The 16,200-nt window shown below is 46.3% G+C and overlaps 1 protein-coding gene across 11 annotated transcripts in view; it reads left to right on the top strand.

Moving 5' to 3' along the window:
- PTPRU (protein tyrosine phosphatase receptor type U) overlaps positions 1-16,200 on the top strand; it is a 446,790-nt gene that overhangs the window by 410,710 nt on the left and 19,880 nt on the right. For all 11 annotated transcript variants that reach the window (XM_077337173.1, XM_077337172.1, XM_077337171.1 and 8 more), the window contains 2 exons: positions 7,472-7,612; positions 15,302-15,427. In XM_077337173.1, coding sequence (XP_077193288.1) covers positions 7,472-7,612; positions 15,302-15,427 — 267 coding nt within the window. The remainder of the gene's footprint in view (positions 1-7,471; positions 7,613-15,301; positions 15,428-16,200) is intronic.

Here is a 16,200-nt window from a genome sequence, read left to right as displayed (position 1 = left end):
GATCAAAGTGTTGGACAGTGATTAAAATGTCAAATTCACTGCTAGGGGATGTAGTTAAGGCTAAAGGCATAGACAGCTTTAAAAAGGGGTCAGACAGATTCATGGAGGAGCGACCTATCTGTTTGCTACAAGCCATGGTGACTAAAGGGAACCTCCCCATTCGGAGGCAGGCAATCTCTGAATCCCAATATATAAGAAGAAGAAGAAGAAGAGTTGGTTCTTATATGCCCCTTTTCTCTACCCGAAGGAGGCTCAAAGCGGCTTACATTCACCTTCCCTTTCCTCTCCCCACAACAGACACCCTGTGAAGTGGGTGAGGCAGAGAGAGCCCTGATATTACTGCCCAGTCAGAACAGTTTTATCAGTGCTGTGGCATACCCAAGGTCACCCAGCTGGTTGCATGTGGGGGAGTGCAGAATCGAACCCGGCATGCCAGATCTCTATGGCATTGTACCCTGCTGAGGTCCCTCTCTTACCCAAATTTCCAGGAGTTTCTCAATATTGTGCTAGCAACCCTAGCTCTAGTCCCTGCCGTTGGCCATGGGAGGACCTTGCAGCCCGATCCCAGCTCCCGGAGGCCTCAGACTTTGTCCCCTGTAGTTGTTCCTCCAGAAGAACTGATTGTCTACTGTGAGAGATAGGACTAGGTGGACCAGAGGTCTGATCCAGCAGGGCCCTTCTTATGTTATAGAGTTTGAAGATGTTGCCTGACATTTGTGGTCAAATTACAATTCAAGCAGGCCTTTCACATTAAATTTTTAATCGCTGTTTTTATGCATTTGAGTTTTGGTTTCAAATTATTTGTCTTGTTTGTCTTTCCCCGCTCCCGATCCTATTTCCTCTAAAATTCCGTCACCGCATTCTTTTTTTGTCTGCTGGGGAAGACAAGTTCAGAGATGTAAATTCAGCAACTGCTTCTTGAAGGATTCATTCTCCCCCCCCCCTTTTCCCCTTTCCCCTTTCCTTTCCAAGCTGGCAGAAATAAAATCCATTATGCATAGAAGTTCCTAGCGAGTGCACAAGCGAAAATGACACACTGTGTTATTGTAAATATGTCTAACAAAAGAGCAGGGAGGAGGAGAAGTCAGCAGCGTCTAAGGTGAAAGCTGCCACTGTTCTCCTTGTTCAAGAGCACGTACCAAAAGTCTCGAGATCCGCAAGGGGAGCCAAGCAGAGGGAGCCGATAATGAACATTCTTCTTCCTTTCAACAACTCTTGGCTCTGTCACATATCACAGATCTTCTTCCAAGAGTTAGTGAAAGACCTCCTTTTGGGACTAGGGGAAGCTGGATGTTCTTCCCTGCATTCCTGTGAGGCCTGTGTTTGATGCCACTGACTAGGGAGGGAGCATGTACTGAGGACTTTTCCAACTCAGATGGAGAGTAAACAGATAATTTGCAACTTGACAAGGAAGCTGCCCCGTGCTGGGTCAGCCTGTCTGTCCATCTGGCTGAGTGTTGGCTACGGTGACAGACAGGCTCTCAGGCACAGAAGGGCCTTTCCCAACCCCTTTCACTTGAACCAATCCGTCAATCGCTAATAGCTGCGGTGAGTAAAGAGAACCTCAGTATTCAGAGGCTGTGAGCCTCTGAAACCCAGTGCTAGGAGTAAGGTTGCCAGGTCTGGGTTGGGAAATTCCTAGAGATTGGGGGGGGGTGAAGCTTGGGGAGGGTGGGGTGCTGAGGAACCTCAGCAGGATATACGGTGATAGAGCCCACCCTCCAAAGCAGCTAGTTCCTTCAGGGGAACTGATCTCTTTTATTTGGAGATCAGGTGGAATTTTGGGAGACCTCAAGGCTCCATCTGCAGATTGGCAGTCGTAGCTAAGAGGCAAGATCAGACCATGGCTTTGTGCCCTGTTTTGTTGAACCTCCAAGGCAACTCTTTTGGTGAAACATGATACTGAATTAGATGGACTGCTGCTCTCATAAAGTGGGGATTTTCTTATATTCTTGTGTAGTTATCTGGTTCCCTCTGACTGGAGAGGCCAAGGATGGAATTTGGAACCCTCTGCATGTAAAGTATATGCTGTGCTGCTGAACTGGACCCCATTTCCCCCTTGACCTTCTACCAAGCCATCCCATTGATTCACCTTGCTTACTTCTTTGAGTGGAAGTGGCCTACCAGACAAGGGAATGGTTTTTCTCAACAATTTTAACTGGAGATGCCTGGGATTGATTGGACCTTCTTGGACTCAGTAAAAGGAGGGACATCCTCAATTTCTCTCCTTCTCAAGTCAAACATTTGAGGAAGCCACAACCACAATTGCACTTTATCTGTCTGGGAAACTTTTATCCAGTCCTATCCCTGCAGAACTCAAAACATGGTCCTCTGCTCTTCATTTTAACATCATAACTCAGTTGTGAGGTAGATAAGGTTGTGAGACAGCAAATGGCCCAAGGTCACCCTGTGAGCTTCACAGATCTGTTTTCTTTAACCATTAGAATCATGCTGGCATTCACTTTTTGGAGGGTATTTAAAAGAAGTGTATATTCCTAGAGTCACCTTTAATATGTTCTTCACTTTGGAATCGTACAGTCTCCAAGGGAAAGACCCAAGACCACCAAAGACTCCTGGTTCTGGAATTCTGCTATCTTATCTTGAGATGGACATAGCTGTTCTGGCTTTCAGATCACATCTCCACATACAATGGAGCTGCATTTACTGCAGGCACAGTTGTGCAGAATCTATTTGTCCATGCAGTGCAACTGGCCAGAGAATGTTATGCAAATGAGCACCAGCCATAATGCTAGTTTTCAGGTTAAAAGGGAGAACAAAAGTGGAGGGGATAAAATAATCAATGACCTGCTGGAATTAACCAGAGAGAGGTCATTTGGCTGGAGGAGAGAATTCCAGAAAGCATGAGTATGATTTAAAGCTACAAAGGGAGCTGAATTGTCAAGGGTAAAAGACTTCCTCTGTAGGTTTGTTAGTTGCCATTAGGATATGAAAAGACTCGATTAAAGTTCTGATTTAATATGCTGGGCTGGATGCTCCACTGTCCAAGAGACACTTCCCAGAGGGCCAACTAACGAACTGAAATGTGTCATGAGCTTTTTCTGGGCCCATTTTGGCAGCCTCACCCTCAGTATCTAGTTGTTTCCAAGATTTCCAGCCTACCTTTTTACTGTTTAAGTCTTCAAAGCAACTTTTGATGAATCCTTGCAGTTTTTAATCCATGCAGGGTTGGGCTTCCATGTGTAGCTGTTCCACTCCAGATCAAGCTATCAGGGATAGCCATGCTGGTCTGTCACAGCAAAGTACAAGTTCAGTGGCAGCGTAAGGGCTAACATGTTCTGGACTTCTGTTTTATTTTGTCTTGTGCTGTGCATGTCGATGCAATGCCCAGGATGGCCCAGGCTAATCCACTCTTGTCAGATCTCATAAGCTAAGCAGGTTCAATGGTAGTTAGGACTTGGATGGAGACCACCAAGAAAGTGATTGCAAGGTGAAATTCACTGCCAGAGGATTCAATGATGATCACAGGAATAAACGTGGCAAATCTAGACAGCATCCTAAAAAGCAGAGACATCGCCCAGCCAACAAAAGAGCATCTAGTCAAGGCTATGGTCTTCCCAGTTGCAATGTATGGCTGCGAAAGTTGGACCATAAGGAAGGCCGAGCATCAAAGAATTGAGGCTTTTGAACTCTGGTGCTGAAGAAGACTCTTGCAAGTCCCTTGGACTGCAAGGCGAACAAACCGGTCAGTCCTAGAGGAGATCAGCCCTGACTGCTCTTTAGAAGGCCAGATCCTGAAGATGAAACTCAAATACTTTGGCCACCTCATGAGAAGGAAGGACTCCCTGGAGAAGAGCCTAATGCTGGGAGCGATCGAGGGCAAAAGAAGAAGGGGACGACAGAGAATGAGGTGGCTGGATGGAGTCACTGAAGCAGTAGGTGCAAACTTAAATGGACGCCGGGGAATGGTAGAGGACAGGAAGGCCTGGAGGATCATTGTCCATGGGGTCACGATGGGTCAGACACGACTTCGCAACTAACAACAACAACAAGATAGATTCAGGGAAATGAGTCTACCAATGGCTACTAGCTATGATGACTGCAGGGAACCTCCACATTCGGAGTCACTGATCCTTTGAATCCCAGAGTCAGGAAGCAGCTTCAGGGGGAAGCCTCAGCCTCTACATCCTCTCCTTGGCCAGGTGAGCCTAGAGGAACTGGTTGGCCACTGTGTGATACAGAAGGCTGGAATACATAGACCGCTGGTCTGATCTAGCAGGGCTCTTCTCATGTTCTTAAGTCCAGGGTTGCCACACAGAGGCAACCAACAGCAAACTACTTCTGTTTGTCTCTCAACTTGAAAACTCTATGGCATCACCCATAAGTTGCAACTCATGTACTTTTCACTGTGCCTGTTGCATGTGCGGAAGGCCATACCAAGGTTTTCTGGCATGCCCTTCAGAGAGGTTAAACGGAGGTGCCTCAGCAGTGGAGGACCACAAAGCAGGCTCTTTCCAGGAACGCCATCCCATGGCGTAGAGTCAATAGCAACCTGTGGGTTCATGTCTGGGCACAGATATTGCCCAGTTTTTCCCTTCCATGTATGCAGAGCTTATGCATGGACCCTTAGAACATCCCTGAGGCCCATGTAGATCAAGAGTTCCTAATAATGGCTTGTATCCAGTACAAGTGGGAGGAAGGAGTGATTTTTTTAACCATTACCCAATGGAGACTTCCAGTTTACTCCCAAGCTCTTCCTGGGGGTTCCCGGTCCCCAGGAACCACATTTCAAGCTCTGTTTGGGCTGCCATGGTAGGTGGGAGTCTACTGAAATCCCCCTTCCTTGCCATGAGGAATCCCCCTCCCTTTACGCCTGCAGAAATTCTAGGTGGGATCCAAGGTCATAGGTGTGTAGCTGAAGTTCTATGCCCACTTTCGACTTAGATTTTCCATTTGCTATTCAGAAGTCTTATGTACATTTTGTGTGAACACAGGAACTGTCCCCGCAGTAAAGAGAATAGGCATGAGACACACAGGGCCCGCTGGCTGCCTTTGGCTGCTGCTATCAAAAGCATCCGTGCAACATTTATAAAAGGCCATGGGGAAATCAAAGTTCTCCTCTAGCTGCACAGTAGGAGAGAGGGGCTGCTGATAGAGAGTCCTGGCATAGTCAGATCCTAGAGGTGAGTTGAGAGAGAGCCCCGACAGCTAACTCATTTGATTTAAACACACCAGCTAATCAATGAATGTTTTCAACTCTACTGGATAGACTCCCTATACATGTCAGGGCCCCCACACTCTCTCTGTTTCTTCTTCTCTCGACTCCCAGCTCCCCGTTCTCTCTTGATCAGGTAACTGAATTCTGTAATTCCTTTTTTATACACACACGGCATATCGGGGCGTGCAAAGAAACCGGCCTTCTTGCCTCCATTAAGAAACAGCCCAGGGAATTCCCCGTAATTCTTTCCTTGCTTTTACGCCGCTCGGCTGCCCGTTTAATTTTTTAAAACAATACGCTCGGCGGAGAGCGGGGTTTTTCCTTCCCGGAGCCTGTTCTCCCTCAAACGTGCCCTTCGCCTCTTTGAAGATGCTGACCCAAAATCGATTGGGTGGAAATCCATCCCAGGGCCGGCGGGGAGAAGCAAACCCCCAGCACAAGCGTTCTCGAAAGGCGCCGGGAAACCATATCCGGATGCAGGAGGCCTCTCGCTTGAGCTCATAAGCCTTGTTTCGAGGTCTCTCGAGGAGGGCCAAGAGCCAGCAGACAAAGGCTAGTTGAGGCTGGATTGTCTGTTCTCTCTCTGCAGGTGCCCCTAAAAGCTTCACCTCCTTTTGAAGTGCTAACAAGCATCCTAAAGGGTTTACCTTAGTCGTGAAGGGGCTGCTTATTCCTTATTTTGGAGGGCCACCCTCTCCCTCCCTCCCTCCCTCCCTCTGCCAAAGACAAGGTCTGTTAGAAGTAAGACTCGGAAGAACCTGCCCTGCTTTTTTGCGCATCTGACTGCTGTTTTTGTTCCTCCTCTCATTCCCAAGAGATATGACAGGCCAGGCGGGCTGCAGGAGAGCTTTCAGAGCTCCCTTTTGCGATGTGCCCTTATTATCCCAAGCATTTCGCTTCCTGTGTGGGGGAGAAATGAGCCATTGGGCTGACATCTTTCATGCTTGTTCTCAGATCAAAAGGTGACTGTTTCCAGTTAGGAGAATAGAACGATTCTTCTTTTTTTATATATATATATGAGATCTGAGAGCAGAAAGTGTGTGTGTTCCCCTCCTTCCCCCCTCCAAACCTGGCAGTTTTAATGGATTGAAGCATATATTTCCTTTACAACTTTCGGCTCGCTGGGCATTCAGTCCACAGTGAGAACGGGGCTCTCTCATATCTTTGGCCTTTCTCACCCTTCAATTTAGTTCAGTCCGCCTGGATCTGAGCAGTGTGTTTGCTCCCCGCAGGCGAGTGGTTAGAGGCGTAATATTAGAGGGATGGGAGGAAGCTTTCAGGCCACATGTTCCAGCACCTGGGGAGGTGGAAGAGAAAGATCCTGCAAGCCCAAATGATGTAAACAGAGTGGTTCATGCCTCTAGTGTGGTGCAGTGGTTAGGAGTGGCAGGTTCTAATCTGGAGAACTGGGCTTGATTCTCCAGTAGGGTTGCTGTGCCCTCCCTGAGTACCCGTAGGGGGTGAGGGTAGGGGTGTCAGATCCTGGTTGGGAAACTGCTAGAGATTTTGGGATGGTGCCTGCAGAGGACAGGGACCTCAGTGTGCTACAACATCATAGAGTCACCCTACAAAGCATCTATTCTCTCCAGGGGAACTGATCTTTGTAGTCTGGAGATTCCAGGGCATCCCCAGGCCCCACCTGGAAGCTGGCATCTCTATTCTCCACTCTACATGTAGCCTGCTGGGTGACCATGGGCCAGTTACATTTCTCTCAGAACTCTCTCAGCCCCACCTCTCTCGCAAGGTGACTGTTGTGGGGAGAGGAAGGGAAGGAGATTACAAGCCACTTTGGGATCCCTCCAAGTAGAGAAAAAAACCTTTCTTCCAGTGGAGAGTCTCGAATGAACAGCCTTTGCCATGTTACAGGTTGGAGAGCTTTAAGATTTGGGAAGATGTAAGTAGGGATAAGTAGTGCAGCTGATAAAACCTGCTCCCCCCTGAATTTGGGGATTCCACGTAAAGTAGGCCAGATAACCCCTTATTTATACCATCTTCTAACCCCAAAACATCAGAGAGCTTTCTCTCTGGCCGAATCCAATGCGAATCCATCACGGCGGCCTTCACAATTGTCTGGTGCTTGGGATGAAATCCTGGTCTCTTTTAGGAATTTGGCATTGCTGCTGAAAAGGGGTGTGGCCGAAGCAGCAAAACCGCCAAAAGTCCAGGAGGCAGCCGTCTGCGACAAATTGGCCCCAAAATGAAAATAGCTTCGTTGTGTGTCTCCGATTGCTCCACTCGCCTCCCCCTTGGGTTCTGCTCTGTCTTGACACCCCTTTCCTGGCTGCTCCCTTTTAGAGCTACACGAAGAGCGCGGCCTTCATCGTCACTTTGCATCCACTGCAGAACACCGTCACCGACTTCTGGAGGCTGGTCTACGACTACGGCTGCACCTCCATTATCATGCTGAACCAACTCAACCAATCCAACTCCGCCTGGGTGAGTGACAGGTGCCCACCCGGTCAGTGATGCCTTATGACTGCAAAAAATACTTGGGGAGTCAAGGGTTGGGGGTACTGCAGCTTACGGTCAGGAGGTTTTAACTAGGCTGGCGGTCTGCTTGACCTGCATGCAGTTATGTTAAAGGATTAACTATCAGTGGTTACCTACTGTTGTTGTTGCTGTGGGCCCTCCAGAGGGCTACTGCTATTCACACGTGAATAAATGTCAAAAACTGAGGGCAAAAGAAGGGGACGACAGAGAATGAGGTGGCTGGATGGAGTCACTGAAGCAGTCAGTGTGAGCTTAAATGGACTCCGGGGAATGGTCCTCAACCTTTTTATCACCGGGGACCACTCACCAGGGATTACTCAATGCCTTTTACTGAGGTCCGGGGGGGGGGGGGGTAGTTTACTCCTCTACTCTCAACCACTGCCCTAACGCTCTCTGATCGCTATGGTAACGTTTAAACATCCCTTCAAAATAAGATACAGACACGCCACAACAATGAAGTGTGTTGTAAAGGGCCGGGGGGGATGAAGTAAAGGGCCGGGGGGGGGGGAGAAGGCGTCCTTCGGGGCCCACCTCCAATTAGTTGAAGGACCTCATGTGGTCCGCGGCCCACAGGTTGGGGATCGCTATGGTAGAGGACAGGAAGGCCTGGAGGATCATTGTCCATGGGGGCGCGATGGGTCGGACACGACTTCCCGACTAACAACAATAACAACAAATGGCAGAAAATGAGGGTTTGCCAGACATACCTCCATCCACCTGATCAAATAAAATTCCTTTTCCCTCTTAGATGAGCAAATAATCCGTTTCGAAAACCAGCAGTGCAAGTTGTACCACAGAGTTTATGATAATGTAGAACGGCAGATCCCCTCCCCGTATCTACACCACGTGCTAGTTTATTATCGCCACATTCCTTTTGCATCTAAAACAGCATCCCATTTATTACAAAGTCGTAGAGATTTAATGCACGTTATTCAGCCTTTTGTATCTCAATGAGACAAACAATATTTTACCAGGCAAAAACAAGTAGATCGGCCGGGTGGTTCCAATACTGAAAACTTGAGCAGAAAGCCACCTGTGAAAGGTCAAAATCACTACAGCACCTATATCTGGGTAAATCTGTAATCAAGTGGCAATTTTATCCTCATTAGAGATGGCACTGAAGCAAGTGACATGATCATGTCTACTTAAGTCCAAAGACTTAGGCCAAACATGGTCATTAGGAATGACTTCTGGGTAGATGTGCTTAAGTACTCCGTGGGATTCGTCTTTTTAGCATTTGGTCATGTGAACACAGCTCAAAGTTATCTTTTTGATAAGAGACTTCCAGTGGATTTAGTGCCCTAATACAGATAACCCAGGCTAGCCTGATCTCATCAGATCTCAGAAGCTACATAGGGTCGTCCCAGGTTAACGGTTGGTTGGGAGACCACCAAGGAGGTCCGGGGTCCTTGTGTAGAGGCAGGCAATGGTGAAGCCACCTCTGAGCATTTCTTCTCTTGAAAACTCTATGGAATCTTCATAAGCTGACTGTTACTTGATGGCAAGAAAAAAATAATGGATTTAGAAGGTGACTTGAATGGCATATTTTACCGATCTAATGTGAGACATGTAGGCCATCACAAGCCCTGTGGATAGAAAGGGACTAGATCATCGATGCCCAATATGTCAGGAGGCATTCAGACTTTGATCACCCCCTCTCCAGATTCTTAAAACCTTCTCTCCAGCTTCAACGCAGTTTTAAAAGCCCATTACAAGCCCATAATGTTAATTTGACCAAAAAACGTATTGGATTTTTCCCCCCCAACATAAATTTAGTATTACAGACTCCTAATGGACATCTGGAGAAGACTTCATTAACTGGATTATTTTATGAGTCGAGATCAGACACTTCAGTGCAAATGGCCCAAACCTATGGTTGTTACGCTGCCAGAGAAGTAAGCACACAAATGAATTAAAGGCCCCCCTCGGGGGAAAGAGGAGCGTTCCTTTGTCAGCCGTGCTTGCTGAGCTAAAGAGCACTCCCGTGTGCTTAAATAACAGAACAGGGGGAAATAAACATTATTCCTGATGCTGCCCTTACCCAGGAGGCCTGGTAATTCTGCAAGGCCAGAGGGAGTTTATTCAGGAGTGAAATTAACTCTAGAAGCAACTGGCATGGAAGGAAATCAAAACAGCTAACTATGTTAGGTCAAGGAGGATGTAAATTTGGAGGGGGGGGCGAAGGTGATGCAATGCCGGGGCAGGATTAAGATTTACTGAGGCCCTAAACTATGTCAGATTTAAGCAGTGCCAGAGCATTAAGGTAATGTTGTAATTTTTGGTAATTAATTTGTATTTAGCAGGCTGGATGGCCCAGTTTAGCCTGAGCTCATCGGAGATTGGAAGCTAAGCAGGGTCAGCCATGTTGAATGGGGGAACACCAAGGAAGACTCAGGTGGCTACACGGAGGAGGGCGATGGTTAATCGCCTCTGCTCATCTCTTGCCCGGAACGCCCCATGGATAAGCGTCACCCTGAGTCGGTTGCAACTAAATAGCATGTTCTACGTCTTCATCTTTTTCATCTTCATTCTAGAAATCCAACAAACTTCAACAGTTCTCTCATGGTGGCTTAGGCTTTCCTAACATTTAAATTCCTCCTGCTTGTGGTTTCCAACATCCTCAAATTCTGGCACTGAATTTAGTCGTTGTGGGCAGTGTTGCTAGTTCAAACAAGACACCTCATGACCTCACTAATTCAGATACAATACAATACAATGACTCAGGTGGGTAGCCGTGTTAAGCAAGAAGGACCCATCAGCCAAATAACCAAGGAAAGAATGTGACCAAGCTGACAATGGCCAATTCAACAATTGTTTATGATACTTCAAGATAGAGCCAAAATGAGCCCTGGGAACTTAAAACTCATTTTCAACCATACCTTTTTCCTCAGTGACTTTTTCATTTACATAATTCACAATACGTAATTCAGTGTCAAAAGTCTCAAAAATGTTTCTTGTTGTTATCACCTGGTCCATAAAGCTCTATCTTTATAGCTCTATCTTGAAGCATAATAAACATTTGTTGGATTGGCCATTCTCATCTTGATCACATTCTTTCCTTGGCTACCTGTATTGGTCTGAAGCAATAGAACAAAAATTTGCATCCAGTGGAACCTTTAAAAACAACCAAGAAGTGTGCATACAAACGAAAGCTGATACTCAGAATTAAACTTTGTTGGCGCTGGGCTCACATTTCACTCTGTTGTTGAAGTTTGTAACTACTCAGTTTGGATGATGAAGGTCAAACTCTTGTACAGCATGTTTTTTTTTATATCAGGTAGGCACCAATTTCCCAAGAGTTGTTCTATGATAGGTTTGAAAAGGGATGGCTTACAGGTGCCTCAGGGAAAACTTCCCAGTCTAGCCTGATCTTGTCAAATGTCAGAAACTAAGCAGAGTCCGCCCGGGTTATTGCTTGGATGGGAGACCGCCAAGGAGATCCAGGTTGATATGAAAAGGTAGGCAATGGAAACCCAATGGAGTTACCATAAATCAGTTGCAAATGTGGTGCGTCTGCCTCAAACCCCCACCCTTCCCCAAGACCTCAGAAGATTGGGGAAAGGAAAATTTTGTCCCTGTAAACTGTAAACTGCCCAGTCTCCGCAAAACCAAATTGTGCTCGAATCACGCTTTGGCGATTAGGCCAAGGCTGATTCGAGCAGTTTAACCTTCAGTTTTGACCAGATTAGTCCAAAAAGTGACCTACCCTATATACTCGCATATAAGCCTCGGTTTTCAGCACCTTTTTTTCACACTGAAAAGTCTCTCCTCGGCTTATACATGGGTATATACGGTAATAGAAATAAAAGCCTGCTCCATCTAGCCAATCATTGCATTGACTTTTGCAAATGTGTACTGCAAGCTGGCAGCTTGTAGGACATCAACGGTTTGACTGAAGGACTCTGATCTTTTTTTCCTTTTGCCTTCAATGGCAAAAGGAATGGCAATGCTGGATGGGAAAGCCTGTGATGATGGAGCATTTCCCACCCTTGGCATATATGCGAGTCAATAAGTTGGCCCAGATTTTGTAGTAAAATTAGGTGCCTCGGCTTATATGCGGGTCAGCTTATATGCAAGTATATACGGTAATCAGCATTGACTTGGGTACTTGTCAGACTATCGAATGCCTACCCTCAAGTAATAGAGGACATACATGAAGGCTTGTGGGTTTTTTCCAGAGGCATCTACTTTGATTCCTAGTACACCTGGACATTCTTTGACTGCACTGCCTACGTTCCCATGAGGCAGTGTCCATAGTGGATCCTACCCTTTTCCTAAACAGTTCTGGAATATGTACTCTGTTGCAATGCCTCAATTTCCCATGCACAGTAAATCAGATTCCAAACAGACATTTGAGTGCACTGGACTTGTTATATTTTAAGAAATCATGCAACAGCCTTGACAGTATCATCAGAGTAAATAACATCATTGCAAGAACAACATTTTGTAAAAGAAAAAGAACCCCAAAAACCAGCAGAGGCATCCAAGTAGGACATTGTTTACATTCAGAAAGTCCTGCCTCAATTCAGTCCCCAACATCTTAAGTAGGGGAAGCTGGGAGAGACATTTTTATTCCTAAATTAGTGATACCAGGTGAGATTGACCAGTGGTCTGAACCACCATAAAACAGCACAACACGTTCCAAGCAATTTTATCCTAGTTTCAGATGCTTTCCCTCTGCTTTCTTTTCTACCCGTATCTTTGTGATGCAGCTCTTCCTCTTTTATTTTTTTCATTATCCTATTTTGACCCTCCCCACTGGCTATTTATTCTTTGAGGGATGTTCGCATAATGCTGTTTAGCCAGATCTTAAATGTTTACCAGTTTAACACCAACAGCCGATAAATCAGCCTGTACAGCGAGCGCCTTTCGAAAGGTGACTTAGAGGGTATATCCCTTGCTTGAACTACGTCTTGCCGAAGGAAGTTTTAATATCCAAATTATAGCTCCGAGTCTGGAAGGCATCGAGATCAAAGAGATTTATAGCCCCTATTAATAACCAATTATTTCTCCAACACATTTGCCATGCAGCTCGGCCTAAGCTGTCCAGAGGCCCGAAATGCTAAATGTTTTGTTAAAATGCAATGACAAACATCATATATTTTGTATTGACGCTGGTTTCCCAGCTGTCGCGGCTTGCAAACAATCACATCTGTGACCCTCGAATTGAACCATACATCAGCCGTGTGGCCAGATGAGAGATAGCAAGGGGCGGATACCTTGCTGTCGGCGATCTTCCTCCTCTGGCGCCAGCAGCGTCTAGAAATATTAAAGTTCATATTGATATTTCCAAGTTGGGATTTACTATTGACTCAGCAGGAGGAAGATTACGAATTCCAGTCTTTTTGGCTGAAGGCTTGCAGACTTTCCAACTGTCCCAATTCCCCATGGATGGTCCCTGATTTCTGTTCCTTGCCCTTGGGAAATCGCTGTCTTAATTTTGTTTCAGTTTTTGCCTTGCTAAAAGGATGCCAGTTGCTCGAATTGTCATGTTTCAGGGCTCAATATCCTTCCCAGGATCTCTAGAGGGGAAGTCTCGGAGGCAGGGAATGGACACATTTTGTGTATTTGACATGTGCTTGTAAATACATATGCATGAACATACGTGGCACGTCTCAGCAGGAACTGCTGACAATGACAGGTGATAAGATTACATGTGCCTGGGAATTAAGTCCCAGGCATGGTACTCCCAGAGCACATCTGTTAGCAGGATTTGGGGGAGGGAGCACACACGAGAAGTTTGTAATGTGTGAATTGGTCCCCAACTGCTCTCAGAGTTCTGCACCGCCTGGAACACCTTCTAACCTTGTCAAGTTATTATTTTAAGGGCTTTTCCTTTGGTTCATTCATGAAGCCATTTTTCCTGTGTGTATTCGGGAGGTTTATTGGGGCAATCTTGTAGGTGTGCCGCCTAGGACTGCCCACTGTGGGATTCCCGTCAACTCCCTTTCCAATAAACACACTCGGCATAATAGCAAAAGTAATTTATTAACAACAACATATGAAGCGCATGAAACTGATTTGATAGACAATACATTGATTGTTATAACCCCAGATTCCCATCCCCCTACTAGCAAAAGCACGCCCCAGTTAAAGAAGGCAGAACTCCCCTTTTTTCCCAAGGAAAAGGCTGGCTCACCTAGGCACCCAGAAAGTGTGTTGCGCACCTTACACCCAGGTGCACATGACATCATTCACGCCCATCCGATCAAGCTCAGGCCCCTGGATAACAGTCCAGCTCCCCCTCTCTGAGTTCATCCTCTGGGAAAGAATATACTAATTAGTCTACACAGTACAGAACACAAGAACAAGAAAAGCGGTTACAAGCAGTTACACATTCACAGGCCTGTTCTCCCCATTCCTGCCCTTACATTAAGCCGTGAAAGTTGGAACTGACAGGCTACCATTGTCACCTCCATGGTACCTTACACAAATCAATACCAAATTACAATGGCAGGGAGCTGACGAATAGGCAGATCCTGACCCCAACAGCCAGGATCCTGGAGATTTGGAGTTCATCCCTGAGGATGGGAGAAATTCCTGGAGATTTGGAGTTCATCCTTGAGGATGGGAGAAATTCCCGGAGATTTGGAGTTCATCCCTGAGGATGGGAGAAATTCCTGGAGATTTGGAGTTCATCCCTGAGGAGGGGAGAATCTGAAGAGGAAAGGGCCCTCCATGAGGATATGACACCAGGAAGGTCTGCCCACTAAAGCTGCCATTTCCTCCAGGGGAAATGACCTCTCTCATCTGGAGGGTAGTTGTGCTGCTGAGAGAAATTCACCCTGCCCCCAATGTTGGTATCCCTAGTTTTGCTGATTTGATCACTTTATTTTATTTGTTGAATTATCAAAATATTTATATTTAAGAGCCAGCTTGGTGCAGTGGCTAGGAGCACCGTCTTCTTATCTGGTGAGCCGGGTTTGATTCCCTGCTCCCCCACATGCAGCCAGCTGAGTGACATTGGGCTCAACACAGCACTGAGAAAGCTTTTCTGACCGTGCAGTAATTTCATGGCTCTCTCAGCCTCACCCACCTCACAGGGTGTCTGTTGTGGGGAGAGGAAAAGGAGGGTGAATGCAAGCCACTTTGATACTCCTTCGGGTATAGAAGAGCAGTATAGAATAACCAACTCTTCTTCTTCTATAGTCTGCCTTTCCCCCTCGGCTTAAGGTCATTTGTGCAGGCAGCTTACACCTTACAAAGGGTAGATTCAAATGGGTAGCCATGTTGGTCTAAAGTAGCACAACAAAATCAGAGTCCAGTCACACCTTTAAGCCCAACAAAGATTTATTCAAGGCGTGAGCTTTCGAGTGCAAGCACTCTTCCTCAGACTATAGTGCCTGCACTCGAAAGCTCACGCCTTGAATAAATCTTTGTTGGTCTTAAAGGTGCAACTGGACTCTGATTTTACTTTACAAAGGGATCGGTCTGTTTACTGTTGAGTAAATCGTTATCACTTGTGGAATGCTCTGAATCTGCAAAGATCTTTGTCATGTGAGATTAGCTGGTGCTCTTGTGCTAAACGATGCTCTACTAGACTGCCTGGATATTTGTTCCCGGTACTTTTTAAGTACAAACAACGACAGTTTGTGTTGCCACTTATTCACACTCATGCTCTTTCTCTTTCTCCAGCCTTGTTTGCAATATTGGCCAGAGCCGGGACTCCAGCAATATGGTCCTATGGAAGTTGAATATGTTTCTAGATCCACGGATGAGGATGTTATCACTCGCCTTTTCCGAGTCCAGAATATAACACGGGTGAGAAGCATGAGAAATGCCAAGCCAACTGTGTGCTTGAGAATATGTTGAATTGATGGATGTGTAATTCTTCTTTGGAGTTTTCTTTAGTTAGGCCATTTAAAAAAGGGTTGACATAGGCATACATACACTTGTGTACATATGAAGCTGCCTTATGGATTGTTCAAGGCCAATATTGTCTACTTTGATTGAAATGGTCCTCCAAAGTCTTGAAAGATATCTTTCACATCACCTACCCCTGATCTTTTGAAATGAAGATGTCAGGAATTGAAGCCAGGACCTGCTGTTCGTAAAACAAATGCTCTGCCACTGAGTATAAGTTGGCTTCTGTTCTTGTGTGTGTTATATCATGCCACACAAAATCATGACCATGCTTCCAACAACATGCTGGCTCTCTGATTGCCCCTTGGGGAGAGAACTCTCCCCCCAAGGGCCAGTCAGGGGGGCTGGTGTGCTGTCTAGAATCATGGGAGGGCCTCTGATTGAACCTCACTTAAAGGACCCTGCTCACTGAGGGCCACTCAAAGGGCTCCTATGCTCTCTCCAGGGCCACTGATTGGCCCTCAGTGGAAGGGTCCTCCCCCATGAGCACCAGAGGCTCTTTAATTGCACTGGCTACTCTACATCTCACCTGCCTAAGTGGATTTGGGCTTCTCTTATTCATCTTAGTTAAACCAAAGGGATGTGTGATTCGGCTCCAGTAAGAAAGAAAAAGACCCAAATAAGCATTGATGGGAATACTCATCCCTAGTTGCTTATACTGTGGCAATAGT

This window comes from Paroedura picta, chromosome 5 (genome assembly GCF_049243985.1).
Source record: "Paroedura picta isolate Pp20150507F chromosome 5, Ppicta_v3.0, whole genome shotgun sequence".
In the NCBI taxonomy this organism is placed as follows: Eukaryota; Metazoa; Chordata; class Lepidosauria; order Squamata; family Gekkonidae; genus Paroedura; species Paroedura picta.
Note: the sequence above shows the minus strand (reverse complement) of the source record. Positions and strands in the feature narration are given on the sequence as shown.